General features: G+C 46.4%; 1 protein-coding gene across 1 annotated transcript in view; it reads left to right on the top strand.

Moving 5' to 3' along the window:
- TNFSF8 (tumor necrosis factor superfamily member 8) overlaps positions 1-13,568 on the top strand; it is a 31,587-nt gene extending 18,019 nt beyond the window's left edge. The window contains exons 3-4 of the mRNA XM_014952327.1: positions 7,347-7,418; positions 7,975-13,568. Coding sequence (XP_014807813.1) covers positions 7,347-7,418; positions 7,975-8,372 — 470 coding nt within the window. The 3' untranslated portion in view covers positions 8,373-13,568. The remainder of the gene's footprint in view (positions 1-7,346; positions 7,419-7,974) is intronic.
- The last annotated feature ends 3,127 nt before the right edge of the window (positions 13,569-16,695 follow it).

Genomic DNA, 16,695 nt, shown 5'->3' with positions numbered 1-16,695 from the left:
ATTCTGTGATTCTGTGAATAGCTCATGAAATTATGTGACCTGTGCTATACTGTCTTGAATTATTTTGGCCTCCAACTCTACGAGCTCTGCAGTAGTCATGTGAGCCGTGATGAGTTCATAAGAGATTCTTCCTAAATTGGGAGGAAAGAAACGGATAATTCTGAAGTTTGTATTTTTGGAAGGAGGTAACATTGAGTTCAGTCCCCTTGCAATGCACAGGACTTTGGGCTCTGGAGGACCAAAGGCACTCGGTGCATGTGCACAGCCAGGAGCAGAGCCCAGCTCTGCCACAGAGCCCAGGAGAGGACGTCACCCAGCTGGCACTTGTCACAGCATCACTCAGCTGGGACAGACCATCAGTACCAGCTGCTTGCAGGGCACTTAGCTGGGAGGAGAGAGTTAAAGGGGCTTCAGATAGTGGCTGTTGAGAAATACAATTAGGCAAGTTCTGCTAACTCTAGTATGCTGACAGGGATGTACGAGATCACCTTGCCTAATTTTATAAGCACTTAACTCTGGGGAGTACGGAGGAATTGAAAGCTGTTTGTTGCCTGCTCATACTTCTTTACTTGGTAAAATAAGTTTGGGTTTTTGTCCTGCTCTTGTGCCTGTCCACACTCAGCCCCCAGCTGGCCATAACGCCATGCACACTGCAGAGGAACCTCCCTGTAAGAGGTGACTGGTACCAGGATGTGCTTCAGAAACCCCATTTGAGGGGTTTTCTGTGTCTGGACAACAGCACTTGGCACTCTGGCATGCCACTTTCCTGCTTTCACTGCCCATTGTCCAGGCTCCTGTTATACCCATCTCAGTGGTGGGGAAACTGAGGCAGTCAGCAGTGAGGACAGTTCCCCAGGCAGAGTCACATCTCCTTGGACCTGGCTGGTAGCAACACATATGTCCACATGTCCCACAGCCCTTGGGTTCCTCCTGGCTGGACAGGGTCCGATTGTGTTTTGATGAGGCTCATTTCATTTTGCACCACAGGTGGAAGCTGTGTCAGTGAGGCTGCAGCTCCTCCAAGTCTCATTTCTAGGGTTACAAAGATGATGAGGGACCTAGAACATCTCTCTTACGAGGAAAGGCTGAGGGACTTGGGTCTTTTTAGTCTGGAGAAGCGAAGAGTGAGGGGGGGATCTGATCAATGCCTATAAATACTTCAAGGGCGGGTGTCAGGAGGATGGGGCCAGGCTTTTCTCAGTGGTGCCCACTGACAGGACAAGAGGTAATGGGCACAAGCTGGAACATGAGAAGTTCCATCTAAATACCAGGAGGAACATGAGGAGGAATTTCTTTCCTGTGAGCGTGGCAGAGCCCTGGCAGAGGCTGCCCAGAGAGGTGGTGAAGTCTCCTTCCCTGGAGACATTCAAACCCACCTGGACACGTTCCTGTGGGACCTGCTCTGGGTGGAACCTGCTCTGGCAGGGGGTTGCAGGAGATGATCTCCAGAGGTTCCTTCCAACCCCATAGCATTCCGTGATTCCTCAGGGCTGAATCCTCTGGATGCTCTTCCTATGGTAAAAGGCAGAGAAAAGTGAATTATTTCCTGGTGGCTTCTTTAGGACAGAATAGACTAAATGGCTTCCTATTAAAACTCCTTCCTTATCAGCACCTTTCCTTAAAGCAGCCTGATCTACAGCCATGGTGTATCAGACCAGACAATGAAACCAGTGTGGTCTCCTTGGTACATAGTCCCAAAAATGTGGCTTTGGTTTTCCTCCTTCTCACAGAATTTTAAACTCATATAATCCTATTGACTTCAGTGGGATTACTTCTGATTTACACTGTCACTAGTGCAAAACCAATTAGGTGATGTGATTGAACACATCCATCGATCAGTCCTGAAACTCTAGTCATTTCAGCCTCTCCTGGCTTCCGCTGAAAATGTTTCAGATAAAATAATTAACTTGAGAAATAAAACTAGAAAACAGTTACAAGCTGCCTCAGCAGAGCGAGAACCGGAAATGTCTCTATAAAACCATTATTTTTTTTTCCATAACTTGCCTTCTCAGAAACACAGCTGATATCACCAAATAAATAGTTCAAACACACGCACACACACAAAACTTGCTGACATCAACAAATGCAAGTGGAGCTTTGGAAATGCAAAGTGCAGCTAGCTCGGTGAGGGGGGGCAGGTTTTGAGAGATGCCAGGAATATCCTGAGACAGCTCGAGAGTGATGGGGCTCCTGGCAGCACCAGGCTGTTTGTGACGGTGATGCTGGCTCAGCAGATGCTGCAGGGCTGCAGCTTCCAAACCCTGCTTGAGCAGCAGGGGATTTTCTGCTTTAGAGGGTAAACCCCCTAAATGCCACTGCGTTTCTGTGAAAACACTCTGCCTTCTCGCAGGACACCTGGGATGTGAGTGGGCTCAGGGCACTGACTGTACATTACCAGAAGGTGTTGCCACCATCGTTAACAGCTTTAATTTTAAATAAGGGCCAGAAGGGTTTTTGTCCTATCCTATGTCATATCTCCACACCTCTGTAGTGTCTGTGTACTCACTAAAACACTATATTGATGTGACTAAATATCAGGAAAGTAGGCTTTGGTATTTCTTTTGGGGATTTCCAGTGCAGCCAAGGGACTTTGATACATGACTTACTCATTCCTGGAGCGCAGTGAGCCTCTCCTTCCCTCAAAAGTGTTTCAACTACAGAAATCAGAGAAAGATTGCGATTCTTTCAAGATACCCACAGCTTCCTTCTCCAACAGTGAGTGCAACGGGTGCAATCACCAACCATGGGCATCTGTGTGTGGGACCAAGTCTCCCTGATTTATCCACCCTCTTGACCAAGGACCTCTTAGAAACCAGGCCACACAGGAGCTGCAAAAGGGTCTGGAGAGTTGAATCTCTTTTTTGTACCCTTAGTTTTGGGAATTCTGTGAGACTTAAGAGCTGTGTCTCACTATGCATTTAGCAACTCCTTCTTGTTCATGTAAGAAACAAGAAATATTTCATCTGATATCACAGAGTGGCATCAAGATTTAGTAGAAGTTAATTTTGTATAATACCTGGTCCTTCAGAGCCCCTTGTAGGGTGGGTGACTCTTATACCAATTTTATACACCGAGTCATAGGAAAACTTAAGTGATCTGTATACTTTGGTAAGGCTTTACTGAAATTCCTTCACAGTTAATTCCTGGTGTTCAGCTGTAGAATAAAACAGAGCTCCTATGCACATCCCTTCCATAGTTGCAGCAGGGCCAGGAGATGTAAAAAAGGAGATGCAATGTAGTGGGAAATAACCATTCACCTGTGTCGTGGTTTAAACCCACACTCACTCACTCCTAACTGAGGTGGGGAAGAGAATCAGAAAAGTAAAAGTGAGGAAAAACTTGTGGTTTGAGATAAAGAGAGTTTAATAGGTAGAGCAAAAACCACACATGCAAGCAAAGCAAAACAAGGAATTAATTCACAGCTTCCCATAGGCAGGCAGGTGTCCAGCCATCTCCAGGAAAGCAGGGCTCCATCACGCGTAATGGTGACTTGGGAAGACAAAGGCTGGGACAAAGGGAATATCCCTTTGGTCAGTTTGGGTCAGCTCTCCTGGTTGTATCCCCTCCCAACTTTTTGTGCACCCCTAACCCTTGCTGTCGGGGTGATGTGAGAGGCAGAAAAGGGCTTGACTGTTCAGCAACATTCAAAAACATCAGTGCGCTACCAATGCTATTCTCATCCCAAATCCAAAACCCAGCACTACACCAGCTGCCAGCAAGAAAGTCAACCCCATCCCAGCTGAAACCATGACAACCTGCCTGTATATCCCCTGGGATATACACCATTTTCCAGAATCTATATCTTGTCTGTGTATTCATATACCTGTGGGCTGCACACGGCAAGTACAAACTCTGCTCTTTACAATCACAAGTGAAAGGAGGAATAATCAGTGCTGTTTGCTAAACACCCAAAAAATGAGAGGAGGAAAAGCTTGCACAGAGCAGATGGGAAGGTGAAAAGTGGCTGGAAAGGAGGTGAAATGCAAGGGGAAGCAGCGGGACGCAGGGTGTGGGATGCAGGAGCTGGGATATGGGGATCCAGATGCAGTGCCCGGATGCAGGGCCTGGGATGCTGTCTCAGGATAGAGTGGTGAGACACAGGATATGGGACACCAGGATGCAGTGCTGGAATGCAGGGCCTGGGATACTGTTCTGGGATGTCATCCCAGGATGTAGTGCTGGGATGCAAAAGATGGGATACCGGGATGCAGTGCCTGGATGCAGGGCCTGGGATGTTGTTCTGGGACATGCTACCAGGATGGAGGAGACGGGACACCAGGATGCAGTGCTGGGATATGAGGCCTGGGATGCAGCAGGGCCTGGGATGCTGTCTCAGGATAGAGTGGTGAGACACAGGATATGGGACACCAGGATGCAGTGCTGGAATGCAGGGCCTGGGATACTGTTCTGGGATGCAGGGTCTGGGATGCCATCCCAGGATGTGGTGCTGGGATGCAAAAGACGGGACACCAGGATGCAGTGTGGGGATATGGGGCCTGGGATATGGGTGCTGGGATGCAGGAGATGGGACACAGTGATACAGAGCCTGGATGCAGGGCTTGGGATGCTTCTGCTACGTGCTCCCAGGATGCAGGAGGCAGGACACTGGGATGTGGTGCCTGGGATGCTGTCTGGGGATGCAGTGCTGGGATGTGATGCCAGGATGTGGGAGATGGGACACCGGGATGCAGGGCCTGGGATGCAGGGGATGGGACACTGGGATGCAGGGCCAGAGGATGCTGTGCTGGGATGTGGTTCCAGGATGCAGGAGATGGGACACAGTGATACAGAGCCTGGATGCAGGGCCCGGGATGCTTCTGCTACGTGGTCCCAGGATGCAGGAGGCAGGACACTGGGATGTGGTGCCTGGGATGCTGTCTGGGGATGCAGTGCTGGGATGTGATGCCAGGATGTGGGAGATGGGACACCGGGATGCAGGGCCTGGGATGCAGGGGATGGGACACTGGGATGCAGGGCCAGAGGATGCTGTGCTGGGATGTGGTTCCAGGATGCAGGAGATGGGACACTGGGATGCAGGGCCTGGGATGCAAAAGATGGGACACCGGAATGTAGTGTCTGGGGATGCTGTGTGGGGATGCAGTGCTGGGATGTGGTGCCAGGATGCGATGCAGGGGATGGGACACTGGGATGCAGGGCCTGGGATGCAAAAGATGGGACACTGGGATGCAGTGTCTGGGGATGCAGTGCTGGGATGAGGTGCTGGGATGCAGAAGACGGGACACTGAGATGCAGGGCCAGGGATGTTTTCCAGGGATGCTGTGCTGGGGTCCAATGCCGGGATGCAGGAGATGGGACATGAGGATGCAGGGCCTGGGATGCAGGTGATGGAACACCAGGATGCAGGGCCAGGGATGCCATCTGGGGATGCTGTGCTGGGATGCAGTGCTGGGATGTGGTGCTGGGATGCGATGCCGGGATGCAGGGGATGGGGCACTGGGATGCAGGGCCTGGGATGCAAAAGATGGGACACCGGGATGCAGTGTCTGGGGATGCTTTGCTGGGATGCAGTGCCGGGATGCGGTGCTGGGATGCATTGCCGTGATGCAGGGGATGGGACACGGGGATGCAGGGCCAGGGATGCAGGTGATGGGACACCTGGATGCAGTGTCTGGGGATGCTGTGCTGGGATGCAGTGCCGGGATGAGGTGCTGGGATGCAGGAGATGGGACACCGGGATACAGGGCCAGGGATGCCATCTGGGGATGTTGTGCTGGGATGCAGTGCTGGGATGCGGTGCAGGGATGCGATGCCGGGATGCAGGGGATGGGACACCGGGATGCAGTGCGGGGATGCGGTGCGGGGATGCGGTGCGGGACGCGGCCGCGGGAGGGAGCCGTCCCCGCACACCGCGGGACGGAGCCGCCGCCGGGCGCCCAGCGGAGGGGCAGCCCCGGCATCTCCCCGCCCCGGAGCTTGGATCTTGGGGGCATTCCCGTGACACACAGCTGCTTTTTGCACTGAACCGAGGTGCCAGAGGGGTGCGACCCCTTCCCTGCCGCTGTGGCTATGCAGGGAGAGGCGCAGGCAGGAGCAAAGCTGCCCCGGCTCCTCCAGCTGGCAGCTTGGACAGCCAACAACCTCCCCCAAAGCCCAGGCAACATCCATGTTTTAACCATCAGAGAGCAGAGCATGGTTTCAAGAGGCATTTTCAGAAGTACGTTCCACTTAAACGTTTAAAAGCTTCTGTCTGTAATTTCACCACGCAAATAATTTGTTTCAATTAAGCTTACCGGCTCATAGTTTCTATTTGTAAGAAGGAGAATAAGAAATACCATCTTTTGGACTGGTAGCTGCAATCTACTACAGCTTTAGACTGTTCTAAATTTACCAATCAAGTTGCACTGCTATAAGTCCAGTCTTTTTTCAGTGATGCCCAGGGACAGGACAAGAGGAAATGGGCACAAACTTGAACATAAAAGTTCCATCTAAACACGAAGAGGAACTTCTTTCCTGTGAGGGTGGCAGAGCCCTGGCAGAGGCTGCCCAGGGAGGTGGTGGAGTCTCCATCTCTGGAGACATTCAAACCCCACCTGGACACGTTCCTGTGCAACCTGCTCTGGGTGGCCCTGCTTTGGCAGGGGGTTGGAGGAGGTGATATCCAGAGGTCCCTTCCAACCCCATATAATTCTGTGATTCTGTGTGAAATCTATGTGCAGATCAGATATTATCTGCTGAGGAGAACCAGCTCTCCTTCTTGTGTGAAATCTATGTGCAGATCAGATATTACCTGCTGAGGAGTGAGAACCAGCTCTCCTGCAACTACAGCTTTAGACTGTTCTAAATTTACCAATCAAGTTGCACTGCTATAAGTCCAGTCTTTTTTCAGTGATGCCCAGGGACAGGACAAGAGGAAATGGGCACAAACTTGAACATAAAAGTTCCATCTAAACACGAAGAGGAACTTCTTTCCTGTGAGGGTGGCAGAGCCCTGGCAGAGGCTGCCCAGGGAGGTGGTGGAGTCTCCATCTCTGGAGACATTCAAACCCCACCTGGACACGTTCCTGTGCAACCTGCTCTGGGTGGCCCTGCTTTGGCAGGGGGTTGGAGGAGGTGATATCCAGAGGTCCCTTCCAACCCCATATAATTCTGTGATTCTGTGTGAAATCTATGTGCAGATCAGATATTATCTGCTGAGGAGAACCAGCTCTCCTTCTTGGCTTTCTAGCTGCTGCTGCTGCTTGTTGCTTTGGAGCTGCTGCCGTGGTGGCTGTCCATACCCCTGTTACAGCAAATAAGTGAGGTGCCAAATGCTGACAGCATTTTTTTACAGTGCGAAAAAAGAAAATAAAAATCCGTAGTGGTCACTTAATCTGTTGTTTCCTTAGGGAACACCTCCGAAGATCATTTAAGAATCCTACAGAATGTGCCGATCAAGAGAGCCGCTGCGTACATGAGAGGTCAGTGGGGAGCCCAGTGGAGGGCAAGTGTTGGCCCAGAGAGACTGCAGAGCTGGCTGCAGGGCAGGCTGTTCACATCATTCAAACTGGTTTCAGTGGCAAATAGCTTTTTGACCAAATGGGTATTTTATAGGAAAAAAATTCCTTGGCTATCCTGAAATGTGGGTTTGTTTGGTAAACCACCTATATGATCACATAAATGTGTATTTTTAACTTGATAATGAAAAGTAAATAAGCAGATGCCTTCCACATACAAGTGCATGAATATATATCTGCATTATTTCCCTTCAAATATTGCAGGAGGTTGTTTTACTGCATCTCCCCATCTTGGGCTTCCCAAGGGTTGTGTAAGTCCTTGGAACTTTTTAACACCCCCCTTCCATGTGTGAGCTCCCAGCCGTACGGCCAGGGCCTTTTCTTGGAGCTTCCTGCAGGAAAACCGTTGAGCAGGTATCTCCATTTCTCAGCAAACACACTGCTGCAAGTCATGTAAGGCTGAATTCAGGTTCTTAGAGCTCCGTGGCTCGTTTTAAAATTTGTTTGCTTTCCTTTCTAGTGTCCAATCCAAGAGAAAGTTCAAAACTGACCTTGGTGGAGAAGGGTATTTGTGAAGACATCCAGTGCAAGAGTGATGAGCTGGTGATAAGGACACGAGGGCTCTACTTGATCTATTGCCACTTGAACTTCCATTTTCCCAACTGTTCAAACAGCCCCACCGACCTCAGGATAGATTTCCTGGTGAACGACAAAGTCAAGAGGCAAACGTTATCCACATGGTGCGCGTCAGAAACGTGCCAAGAAAAGACGTTTAAGACCTTGTTCCAGCTCCATTTGACACACCTGGACGTGGAGGACCGAGTATCAGTAATACTTAGCCATCCTGAATTCTTGAATGAAATTTCTCTTCCCAATGAAAACATCCTTGGGGTTTTGAGGTATAGCGATGAAATGTGAGCAGCTCTCTGACCTCCTGCTGCTGCCCAGACTTATCTTTCTCTGAACAATAGTAGCCTGCTTTTACTAGGCCACACCTTGTTTATAAATTTCCTATCTTACCTCACTGCTAGGGTAAACAAGGAACTTAGTGAGTGTCCCAGAACGAAACCTAAAACACTGCGAGACCCACACCTGATAGATTCCTCTGGTTTGGCTCAGGGTAGGACTGTTGTCGGACTATCCAGCATATAACCCACAGATCTGCCACGGGTTCCTCCAAACAACGCTGTATAAACACAGCTTAAAATGTAACCAGATTATGGGAAGAATACGCAATATTGAGACTTTTTGGCTAATGGACCACTGGCAAGGTGCCTGTCCTCAGGAGATGGGGAAATCTTTTAAACTGAATTTTACGGAGTAGTATTTTGACGTGGTCTTTCCAAAAAAAGTATCAGTCAAAGCTTGCAATCAAGGCTTTCTTTACGACTGTAGCATGCAACCACTGTCCTGGAGTAGGTTTCTGGACAAATTATACGAAAGCAAAGATGATGAAATTATTAGCTCTCAGGCTGGTAGGTCAAACTCTGGAACAGGACGTAGGAGCTATGGGACTTACAGGGTATTTCTGTGCTGCATTCTGCTGCGGAATTTATGCAATCTACTTCCAAGCGTCTTCCTTTTCACTACTTATCCATCTTTTCTATTTAAATATTAAGCTCTTTGGGGCAGAGGCTTTGTACATGCACAGTGCTCAGCCTCTGTTCTCACTTGGGGTTTCCAGACCTTTTCATAAGAAATATTAAATAGTAATCTAGTTGTGTCATGTAACAAAGTTCCTTATGATGCATTTTCCTCGAATCCTGTCCTGCCTGTTTGACAGTGCCCTGTGTGACACCAGACCACACTGGTGTGTAAATACACCTCTAGTGCCTACACTTTCTGAAAATCCAGGATTCACACGTGAGGTCCAGACTTTCCCAAAGACAATTTCAGACCTGGTCCTCAGCTGAGAGCTGCGGTGTTTGGGCAGTCCAGAGGACAGGTGTGATCTGGGCTTCTTTGGCCGGCTGGAAAGCTTAGATAATGAAGGATGAAAGAGTAATCTCAGGTGCTGTGATTCTATGAATTACAGTAACACAGGCATTTACTTGAAATGTAATTCTTACAGTGTGGGGTGGGAAGGGGCCAAAAAGTTACAAAAGCTGGTACCAGTTCACTCTTACCTCTTTTTCCTTCATCCCCGATATCCTACTAAGGTCTATTTTCATTGGTATCTGACTTTTTCCCCTGGCATACCTGTACCTTCTTTCTTTTACATGACTAGAGCTTGGTAAACTGTTCACATCAAAACATTTAGACTCAGATTCAGTTTCTGGCTTCAGAAACTCAGTAAGTGTTTCATTTTTCAAGCTCAGTTGTCAAGTTTCTGTGAGTACACTCAAAATACCCCTAATAATAGTAATTTGTTACTTGTGTTATGTCACCAGAACCTCATGGTACGTATCGGTGAGGTTTTGTCCTATTGACCTGGTGACTGCAAAATACACAAGAAACTTTCAAAGACTCCTGAGCAATTGCTGTGATTCATTGCTAAAGATATCTACTTTCTGCTTGATGAAAACAAAAAATCCTTTGTTTAATTAACCATTGATACCTTTTGCTATTAATGGTTAGGGGAAACAAAAAAAGGAAAACTAAACCCATGTTTTCTTTCTTTCTTTTTCCCTTAAAGAAAAGAAATTTATTTTTAAAAGATTCAGTTTACCCTGCCTATGACATTGCCTCTACTGGCATCTCCTCACCCCTCTGGGCACTCTAAATCTCCCTCTAAAGAGGGTTTCTAACCGCTTTCTGCCTCCCTTCCATACACACAACTAATGCCTGAGAAGTTTAGCAAGCCTGGCAGTCAGGAATCATAGCTCCTGAATATAGAAAAGGCAGCTAATGAATGAAAAGACGCATTTACTCACACATACCACCCCCACCACCTTTTCCTGAAGGCTTTGAATTGAAAGAGAAAGACCATTCTTTTAAAAAATAAAGCAGCTTTCTGCATAGGATCATTTTATTCTATTATTTTAGCAGATGGAGAAAATTCTGACAAAGCAGAGCTAAGCTTCTCAGCCCCAGGCTTTTTAATACCGCAGAATAAAGCAATCTGGCCCCTACTCTGTTGCCTCTGAGAAATAAGAATAAATTATAGCCATAAAGAGAGCCCATTAATAGTGTGCAATTTTGCCATCAGTTATAAAAATGTTAAATAGCTTTCACTGAGACAAGGCCCTGGGCCAAGCAGCAGCCTCCCTTCTTTCTGGCAGACTCCAAGTCAATTTGCTCTTTCATTCTTTTTTCCTTCTTTTATTTCCTAGTCTTTTTGAAGCAGGTCATTTTTGACAACAAACCTGTACTGAAAAAAAAAGAAAATAAGTCCAGGCTGATCCTTCACACAATGCTGTGTTTTTTCAGCAATATCAACAGCAATGCACTTTCAGGAAAGACCTGTTCCCATGGTCTCAGCTTCGTCACTGCTGGCAGCAGATGAGTTTTTCTGGAGTAGGATCCTCAGCTCTTCTGAGGAGCATCTCAGACTAGGTCCCCACCATGGGGATCTGGCCACGAGAAAGGGGGAGCCACTGCTGAAAGCACTGAAATCATGGAGAAATTGTGAAAATTCCTCCCCTTGGCCTCAGATGTGGCAAATGTGTGGCTTTCTGTGCGTATGCTCGATTGCTAACTTGACCAGAAACAGGAAGCATAGGCAATCTCACAAGCAGGTCTGCTCTGTTGAGGTTTCATGGCCCTTCTCAGACACTGAAAAAGTTGCACTTTTAAACCATTTTCTGCTTGGCTAAAGAGCGTCAATGGGAGTTAATACATGCCGTTACTCGTAATTGTGTTTGACAGGAAAAAATGCTTATTATTGGCTTAATTCCGGCCGTTGTTAATTGCTATAGAAAAATTTTAATAGGAACTTTAATAGAAGTCAAGTCAATGCTATACACTTCCATCTGAGCTCACCCGGGGGCAGCAAACCAAAATCAGATCACGGTTAGTATTAGAGATTACAGAGCTGGATCTCAACTTCACCAAAGCTGTGAAGACTTCAAAACCAGGGTTGCAATTAGACTTCTCAAGGCTTGATGACGCGTCCCATGAAATTGGCCTGAATCCAAACTCCTCAAAGCTCAGATCTGACAAATAGGTCATGGCTTATCTGACACAGATTCGTTATTTAGGCTATGCAAGTGCTTACTGAGGGACTTGGGAGTTTTGCATTCATTTCACTTCTGGTTTTGTTTCATTTTATATTCCTCAGCGCTTCCCACAGGGAGGAAAAATCATAGGCACTTAGAGTGAGATCCTTTACTGTGCCATGAGCCAAACCAGGGGCTGTGTCCTGCCTAAAAATGCACAGCAGATCTATTTTAAAGATCCCACCTGCATCAACAGAACATTGACCTTCTTCTGCAAGATGACTTCCTGACTCTGTGCTCAGATTCCTTTGGAGAGCAAACAGCATTCTGCAATATCCTTGGCCACTTGCTCATGGTCTTAACTTAATATTATTATTCATAATGTTATTACCTATGAAAATTACGAGCAGCTCTATTTTTTTTCAAGCGCTCTATCCTGGAGTTAAAGTATGAAAGGGACTAGTCAACACAAATAACCAACCAAAAAGTAAAATAACTTAGAAACCTTGGCTTTTTGGGACCCCTAACTGGGCCTTACTGACAGGTCTTTAGAAACTGCAAGTGATACAACTTGTGTTTGGTGCAAATAGCAAGGAAAAAAAAACCTCAAAGCAAAGGCAGTTTCTGTAGGAGGAATAACTGTAAAAATGCAAATTCTGACAAGGAACACTTGCGACAGCAGGAGTTGCACTCAGTGACCTCAAAACATCTTTCAGCCTTGACCTTTTACGGTTATAATAGGCTTAATTTCAAGAAAGTATGATGGACACAAAGGCTTGGAAAAATGTCCTCCTCCCCTCCTGGGGTAGCTCCACTGCAGTGGTTTGGATTCCCCATTTCTCTTTTCAGTACTGATCCCAGGAGCTCAAAGATTTGGGGTGGAGGAGGGTAGAGCCCAAAGAAAGGCAGTGTGGCACATTCTGAAATTGAGGTTATTCCAAGGAGAGTGAAGGTGGTGAACCCCCAGAGCCTGACCTTTTCATCAGGGCCAGAGCATCACCCCCTCCATGCTCAGCACCTCCTCTGGGCTGCAGGCACCATCCATCCTGCTCTGTTGCAAGATGAGGACGTACACCATGGGTAAAGTCATCGGCTTTTCCTGAGGTGCCATACCCTGCAGTATTGGCACACCATTTCCTTTCAGCCATGTCCACAGCAGCTAAATTTAGGATTCTTATTTTGCTCTAGAGCCAGTGTGAAGCAAGAACTCCCAGGAGGCGAGTCATGGTACCCAAAATAGCTGCTAGATCAGACATCGTCAACTGCCGAGTGAGTCTTTATTCAGTGCGGTCACCAAGTCCTCAGTCTCAACAGCTTCATCCCATTCAAGATAAATAAAAGATCATTTAAGCTGTGGATTTATAGTTTAGGGACACTTTCCACAGCTTCCCACAGAATGCTGCCGGTGCTCCGAGGTTGCGTGAGGCTAATGGGAGACCCATGGCTCTCCAGCAGAATGTATTTGTAAGGTAAAACACAATTACCAACTAAGTTGTTAGATTTATGGATGCAAAAGAGTAAGATTTTTCTGCTTAGGTCATTTTCATTCCCATCAACACCTATTGCTTGGACTTGTCCAGAGCTGGTGGAGAGAGAGAGAGAGCAAAATATTGAAATTAGGCATCAGTTCAATACTTAGGTTTTGAAGCAACATTTTCCTCATCTAAAACTGTTTAGTAAATATTTGACTTTTTTTTTCATCCCTCTAGGTTTTGAAGCAACATTTTCCTCATCTAAAACTGTTTAGTAAATATTTGACTTTTTTTTTTCATCCCTCCAGTTTACATATTTTTAATTCCTGTGTGTTTCTGCTACTTTGCATCTTCCTCTCTTTGCTTCTATTTTTCTGTCTCTATTTCTGCATAAAAATGGATGGGAAAAAGCAAATAAAATATAAAATAAAGGGAGGGTGAAGGAGGGAGCCAAAGAAGTGTGAAAAATTGGGGGGAAAAAACCCTGTTTGAACAGTTAAATGAGCTCTACAGAAGCTCTGACTCCAAGGATGCGAGTTAATATTGGCATATGCAGCAATCTGAAAATAGGTATTTCTAAAGCTTATGCTTTAGAGGGTGAGTAAGTTTAATGCTTAAAAATGAGAATTTTATGTAATTTTTTAATACTTTATATGAATGTAATTCCAGGGGCTTCAACCAAGTTCCTCAAGCTTGACAGTGGTAGAAGAGCAGAACTTCTGCCTCTGGCAAGCAGAATTGTGTGCAGTATAGCAAAGCCTTTATATTTAAAGGGTATTTTTTCTTATGTATAAACCCGACTGTGTTGTGAGACAGTTCACTGGGGGCTTCAGCAATAGACACATATGAAATGTCAAAATAATTATGTTATGTAAAATTAAATAGTTCTGTGTTAATTATTGCAGTTTAAATACTGGGGAGTGGGTGTTTTCCTGAATAAACACATCTGATTGGTAACACCGGGGTAAGTGTGTCCTTAATCACCTTCAGCCGTGGCACAGAGTGTGTCTCCAGGTAGACATCCACACAGACCTCAGCCTGCAGCTTACCCAAACACAAACCTATTCCTTATGCGTGACTTCACCTGATGCTGGACCACAGAAGCCCCTTGGACTACCTGCTCGGGCAGGGGACTGGGGCAAGCATCTGCCCCTCTCCAGGAGCGTGGACCCTCGGAACAGCTGTAGCATCACTCATGCACGGGTCTAGTTGGCCTTTTACTGACTATGGCCCTGAAGCTTGGGAAGTGTTTATGAAATGCTGGCTGGGTTAAAAGTGTTGTGGTGGTCCCCTGGGGAGCCAGCAGGTTGAAGGAGGTCATCCCCCCCCTCTGCTCTGCCCTGGTGAGGTCACATCTGGAGCACTGGGTCCAGTTCTGGACCCCCGAGGCCAAGAAGGACAGGGAACTACTGGATAGAGTCCAGTGGAGGGATATGAAGATGATCAGGAGACTGGAGCATATCTCTGCTGACAAAAGAGAGAGACCTGGGGCTGTTCAGTCTGGAGAAGACAGAGGGGATCTGATTGACGCTGATCAATATCTAAAGGGTGGGTAGCAAGAGGATGGGGTCAAGCTCTTTTCTTCTAAATCTTCAGATTTAGATTAGACATTAGGAGTAAGTTTTTACTATGAGGGTGGTGGAGCACTGGAACAGGTTGCCAGGGGAGGTGGTTGAGGCCCCATCCCTGGAGATATTCAAGGTGAGGCTCGACGAGGCCCTGGGCAAGCTGGTCTAGTTGGGGGTGTCCCTGCTGACTGCGGGGGGGCCGGACTAGATGACTTCTGACCCAGATGATTCTATGATCCTATGATTCTTAGTGGTGCCTGGCAACAGAGCAACGGTCAACAGACACAAGCTGGAACACAGGAAATTCCATCTGAACACGAGGAAGAACTTCTTTACTTTGAGGGTGGTAGAGCCCTAGAACAGGTTGCCTAGAGGCAGTGTGGAGTTTCCTTCTCTGGAGATATTCAAAACCCACCTAGGCACATTCCTGTGCAACCTGCTCTGGGTGACCCTTCTGCAGGGGGTTGGACTGGGTGTTCTCTGAAGGTGCCTTCCAACCCCAACCATTCTGTGAGCTGAAACACACCTTGGAGTGGATGGAGGTGGTGGGCTGGTCCCCGATGCCCAGCTCAGACCCTCAGCAGCGGGATGAGGTTGTGCAGCCATTCCTGGAGCAAAAGGCTGGCTTTGAGTCTGTGCTTGTCTTGAGTCAGTGGCATCAGAATCCAGGCGGCTGCAAGTATCGGTCGATGTTATAGGGCCTGAAAATTTAACAGAGCTGCACTTCACAGATGCAGAGAAGTTTGCAGAAAGTTAGCAGCATCTTTCAGTGCTTGGTAGGTTTTTGTTTTTCTCAGATGAGAATAAGATGTCTGTATGACGATTCAATGATTTAAACATTTTAGTTGAATGATGATTAAAGTTTTGAAATTCATTCCTGGAAAGTGCTCAGTACTTTTGCTCTGACTCAGAGGAACACTTCAGCGTACACTTACTTCAAGCAGGTGTTTAATTGCAAGAGGCTTTTAAAATATGTGGCCACTTAAATACTTGAGTGTTTTTAAGCAGTAACAGACACAGTGCATGAGTTTAGGTGCCTAAGCAATTCTGGGTCATGGCATTTTATGAACAATTCAGTAATGTACGTTTGCCTAGTGTCAGTATTTTTAAAGAGACACTTGAGCTTTTCCTTAGACTATGATCTTTCATTACCATACAGATTAGGGGATTTTTGAGCTCCAAATAACTTCAATTCAAGTTAAAGGTTGTAAAACTCAATAAGCAACAAGGACTTCAGCGTACATTTTGCTCAGGGATTACATAAAGTCACTCAAAGGACAAAAGGAATTGAACAGCCAAAGATCAAAAAATTTCTTAAGAAAAAATCTTTTTTAAAGTTTAACTAATAGCAACTCTAAGTTTGAGAAAATAAAATAGACGTGACTCATTCTACAAGTCCTCTTATATTAAATGTTGTGCAGATAAGACAAAATCACTTCCTTATTGTAAAAGACACAGAAATCAGAAAATAGCTTTACAAATTATCTACCCCATGAGGTACATGCCATGTACAATTCAGAAGGGTCTTTTTTTTTTCTTTTACTGAAGTCTAAGATTTACCACCAGTAAGACTGTAATGGAACAAAAATATGATTTATTGTAGGAGATTCACTAGAATGTTATTCATTAAGGATACACTTCATTAGCATTAATTATTAGACACTGCCAGCTAGAAGACTGATCCTTTTAAAAGATGAAGTAAAGACAGTTCATGTATGGCAGAGGAAAGAAAAACTTGCTGGCTTGAGTCAAAACCAAGAGATGTTAGCCTGGCATCTGCAGTGGCCAGCATGGATACGCCAGGCCAAAGGGCAAGACCATGTCCCCGTGCACCATAACATTCCACCAGCAACTGCTGGAGATCACCTGGACCTCTGACATGGGATTTTTCACTTCTTCTGAACATCCTGTATGTATATATCCTGGTTTCAGCTTTCTAGTGGTTGCTGTGTTTCAGATTTGGTATGGAAGGAATGTCAATAATACATATTGTGTTAGTTGTTACTAGGTGATGTTTATACTTGTCAAGGGCTTTTTTCAGCTTCCCATAGCAGCATAGATAGAACAACAGAATGGGCAGTGGAATATTCTGTACCACAGACAT

Source organism: Calidris pugnax, unplaced genomic scaffold (assembly GCF_001431845.1).
Source record: "Calidris pugnax isolate Ruff unplaced genomic scaffold, ASM143184v1 scaffold135, whole genome shotgun sequence".
Taxonomy (NCBI): domain Eukaryota; kingdom Metazoa; phylum Chordata; class Aves; order Charadriiformes; family Scolopacidae; genus Calidris; species Calidris pugnax.
Note: the sequence above shows the minus strand (reverse complement) of the source record. Positions and strands in the feature narration are given on the sequence as shown.